A 4,231-nucleotide genomic window follows, 5' to 3' on the forward strand; every position below is an offset into this window, starting at 1 on the left:
ATGATGAATCCACATGATGAATAAGTGTGGTCCTGATCTCATCAGAGATGGCTCTTCTTTTTCTTCTTCCCTCCTCCTTGTTGTCGTCCTCCTCCTCCCCTTGCTCTCTGTCTATTGTTGGCATCCATTGTTCAAAACAGGCTATCTGACCTTAGATGTATAGGCCTATACTAAAGCAGTGATTGGTTAGTGTTCATAATGTGTTTGCACATGTGAGGAGTGTGTGTGTGTGCCCTGGTGAATAAATTTTGATTGTTTGTGTTTGGAAAAGGAAAGCAAGTCACTTCCTGTTAGATTTTTGTGTTTTAGGTAGAGAATTGTGTGTAAGCGTCTTGAAAAAAAGTGTTTTATGCAATTATTTATGGTTGTTTATCTGCCAGCTGCACGTGTGCAGTGCAGACAGCTGGTTGACAGAAAGAGACTGGAGGTGAACCGTTAGCCAGAGTCCAGCAGAGGGCCACATGCACTGTAGAGAGGTTCATATCTGTTCACAGGGTGGAGGGGAAGACCACATTGATTGATTACAGTATTGTTGCTCACATGTTTATTATATTAGTGCGCTATGAATATATTAAACCCAGGTTGAATAATCATGTTGTTATTATGTATTTTTTCAGACTTCAAATTCAAGTATAAAAATTAAAGTCAATGAAGCATTCAGAGCTTCAGAGGCATCAGTTGTTTTTCATTTCAGACATTTTGCAGTGGTCAACACTGTAACCAGTTTAAAGGGCAATGGTGAACTTTACTGTATAATACACTGCAGCACTCAGTGTCCAGATTATCAGGTATTTGTTTGATGTATTTGATTATTAAAAAACATGTATAACACTGCACAACAGTTATTTCATAGGCCTACATAAAAAATCTAAATGTGTACGTGCAACAACTCTTATCAATTTATTTTAGCCTTTTGAAATTTGCCCGTGATTCACATGTCTCACAAAGTCCACAGAGAGGGCTGCAGCTTCCTGACTTTGTTTACAATTCAGATTGCCAAGCCCTGAACTTGACGTCATTTCCTCCCTCAGGCTGTGCAGCTCGCAGACCATACAAAACGTACCAACTATAGTGCAATGTTGTGTAGAAACAGGACACATATCAAGTGAGGGAGAGAACAGGGACGGACGGGAATCAACACTCTGTCAGCTCTCATGGCTCCATTTCTGCTACTGTTGTTTCTTCTGTCTAAAGCAGCTTCTGGTAAATATCAGCTTTGATAAGATTTATGTTTGTCGTACAGTATCTCTCTCTCTCTCTCTCTCTCTCTCTCTCTCTCTACTGTATATATATACACAGTATATATACTGTGTATATATCAGAGAATTTGGGTTTGTCATTAATAAGGATTATATTCCACTTTGTCAGCTACTGTAAATGTAGGAAAGTGATCGTACTGTTTCAGATAGTTTGACTTACTGCGCAGTTTTGAAAAATGCTTATTGTTTAAATAAGGGAGGAACCAATCTGGGTCGCAATTTATTTTCCCGTACATTAAAAAGACAATTTGTTTAAAATTAGACTAAAATTCAAAAATTAGCCACACATAGGAAGAGAACTGTATCTTAAAATGTAGTGGCATATTAGTCTTTTTTCCCACTAATATATCTTATTAGAAGGTCATTTGTACATCTTACAACGAAAATGGATAATTAATGCACATATTTTCATATTTGTATACAGGTTAAATAAACACTCAGGTGATATGTCAAAATTGATTGATTGGTTGCGTAGGCTATGCAGTTCTTTTGTGTCTGATCGTTTAATGCTACAGCTGCTTGCCGCGTTGTCCCGCGTTTGTCTGTGAGGACAGAAGAAAGAATGTGTTACTTGCAGATTGGATGCGTTACAAGCGGTACAGAGGTGATGAATATTGTTACAGTTCTGAAATAAAACACAGAAACATGAATATCTGTGAGTTGTCACAGCAACATCATTTACGACTGTAAATGGTACTATACTAATGTAGGTAATGTACCAATTACAGCATAATTTAGGCATTTGGCCTTTAATTAGGGTATAACTGATCGTTTTCTGTCCAAGAAAAACAACATTATATTCTATGTTTTGGTCTAATTTGATACAATGTACGGCTTTGAGAGGGGGGTGTGACGTGCATTTAGCTGTGCAATGTGCAGGGTCACACCTGTGGACGCCTTTTATTATTCATTATTGATTAAAATGTTTTGTTATTGTTTTTCAGACAACACTGACGTAACAGTGCACCCTGGAGATGATGTCACTCTGAAATGTCAGGCTGCTGGTCCCTCCATCACAGTTTTAAAGTGGATCAAACCTGACCTGGAGCCAGAGTACGTCCTCTTTTACAGAAGTAATACGATGCAAACAGACTACCAGAATAAAGACTTTAAGGGCAGAGTGGAGCTGGTGGACAGAGATCTGAAGGACGGAGACGTGTCTTTAATTCTGAAGAATGTGAGCAGCATTCACGCTGGAACATACGAGTGTCGAGTTAAAGACGGTGTTTCCAGACGCAAAAAGAGAGCAGCTGACTTAAGCATTCTGAGAACCATCAGAACCATCCGTCTGCAGGTTACAGAACCAGGTGAGTGAGTCTCTCTCAGTGAGTTTTTCTGAGTATCAGGTTGTAGCTGCAGTTTCTAACATCAGAGAGGATGAAGGCTGCTCCTCTATCACACATTTACTGACTCATATGTTTTATTGTCTTCAGATTCCGAGGATGGAAACTCCTCTCCTGTAGGCCGATACCGTGGACTGGCAGCAGGTGTTCTGATTCTTGTAGCTGCTGCAGTGGTTGGTGTCCTGATGTATAAAAGACATAAGAACAAGAGATCAGGACCGTCTGCTGATGATGATGATGCTGATGAAGCATCGGCCATTCAGGTCATCTGACAACTCCCAGAGCTCTTTACACCTGACTGTTTTCTCATGTGCTGTATTTACAACATGATTCTTATTATTTCTGTGGGTGTGAGGTCATGTGAAAATCTGCTATTTGATCTGTTTGCCCCCTTCGTGAATCACCACCTTACCGTGGTGGAGGGGTTTGTGTATCTGAGTCTGGGATCTTTATCATCTGGAGCTCTGATGGTCCCAGAGGAGGGTCAGACTAAGAGTGATTCAAATCAACTGTCTACCTTTACCTTTCACATTCAGAGAAATTGAATATTTTACTTGGGTAAAAGTACTGTTGCCCTAAAGAAAATAAGTACTTTTACTTTTAACACAATTTCCTCAAGTAAAAACAATATTAACCAATATTTGATACTTGAAAAATGTGCTCAGATAAATTAAAATGTAAGTCAGTAAAGATGTAATTCAACAGCAGAGATGTTCAGACAATATAAACTCAACAGCAATACACAAAAAATGCTTTGCTCCAATAATGTAGTCAGTGCTGAGTACTTTTAACACATTGAAATGTCAGCAGACCGAGCATCCACCAAATATCTTATAATCAGGTGTAAAGAGCTCTTCATCATGTCATCTGTTTGGGTGTCTGATTGAGTTGATTGCACATTTCTTTATAGAGTGAATTTTGCATTTTAGTTTTCTGTTCGGCCAAATAACTGTAATAACGTGTTGCCTGCTTAGAATGTTATATTTTAAGCTAATGATATAATATCAACTAACATTGAATGGTTTAAACTGAGGAGTTGATGACTTTGTGAATATTGTAGTTATTGTAATTATAAAATCATCTGATGCAGCTCAGAATATCTCAGGGGGACATAGAGGACGAGTCTGTCTCTAAATAAGACCTTACACTGGATTTATTATCTACTAAGTAGAATTACATGATGTTTGTGAAAGGAAATGTTATGAAATGTGAACTATACCAAAGTGATGATCTTTGAAATCAGTTGATAATTATTGAATATGAATCAATGGTTGAAATAATAATGATAAGAGACATGATGGAAGTTGATAACTCAAATGTTTTTTACTCTGGGCTTTAAACTGTTTTACTCATATATCGTATTCCAATAAATACTTTCTGTTGCTACATTTGGATCATCAAGTTGTTTATACTTGGATATTTATATATTCATTGCTGTGCACTTTTCTTACTTTGAACACAGCTAAAGCAGTTTAAATTATCAAACCTCATATTGAAGTTTTATATGTGTTGAGACTGGGGGAGGATGTGATCCTGAGAGACTAAGATCTGAATCTGATGGAGGGTCTCTGGTCTCAGCTGAAGACACCTTTGATCAACATGTCTCCAGGATTTCACAAACCCACTCAC

At 38.0% G+C, this 4,231-nt stretch overlaps 1 protein-coding gene across 1 annotated transcript; it reads left to right on the forward strand.

Moving 5' to 3' along the window:
- The first annotated feature begins 1,047 nt into the window (after positions 1 to 1,047).
- Positions 1,048 to 3,990, forward strand: LOC120572905 (butyrophilin subfamily 2 member A2-like). The gene is made up of 3 exons (XM_039822423.1): positions 1,048 to 1,203; positions 2,204 to 2,566; positions 2,693 to 3,990. The coding sequence occupies exons 1-3, from the start codon at positions 1,155 to 1,157 to the stop codon at positions 2,872 to 2,874; spliced, it is 594 nt and encodes a 197-aa protein (XP_039678357.1). The 5' UTR covers positions 1,048 to 1,154; the 3' UTR covers positions 2,875 to 3,990.
- Positions 3,991 to 4,231: the final 241 nt, after the last annotated feature.

The sequence above is a fragment of the Perca fluviatilis genome, chromosome 14, assembly GCF_010015445.1.
Source record: "Perca fluviatilis chromosome 14, GENO_Pfluv_1.0, whole genome shotgun sequence".
Classification (NCBI taxonomy): Eukaryota; Metazoa; Chordata; class Actinopteri; order Perciformes; family Percidae; genus Perca; species Perca fluviatilis.

What these genes read in the sequence shown, in the direction of transcription:
- LOC120572905 (XM_039822423.1), top strand. Translation starts at nt 1,155, where the DNA reads ATGGCTCCATTTCTGCTACTGTTGTTTCTTCTGTCTAAAGCAGCTTCT. An exon ending in TCTGTCTAAAGCAGCTTCTG is followed by an intron (nt 1,204 to 2,203) that starts GTAAATATCAGC and finishes ATTGTTTTTCAG; the next exon opens with ACAACACTGACGTAACAGTG. An exon ending in TCTGCAGGTTACAGAACCAG is followed by an intron (nt 2,567 to 2,692) that starts GTGAGTGAGTCT and finishes TATTGTCTTCAG; the next exon opens with ATTCCGAGGATGGAAACTCC.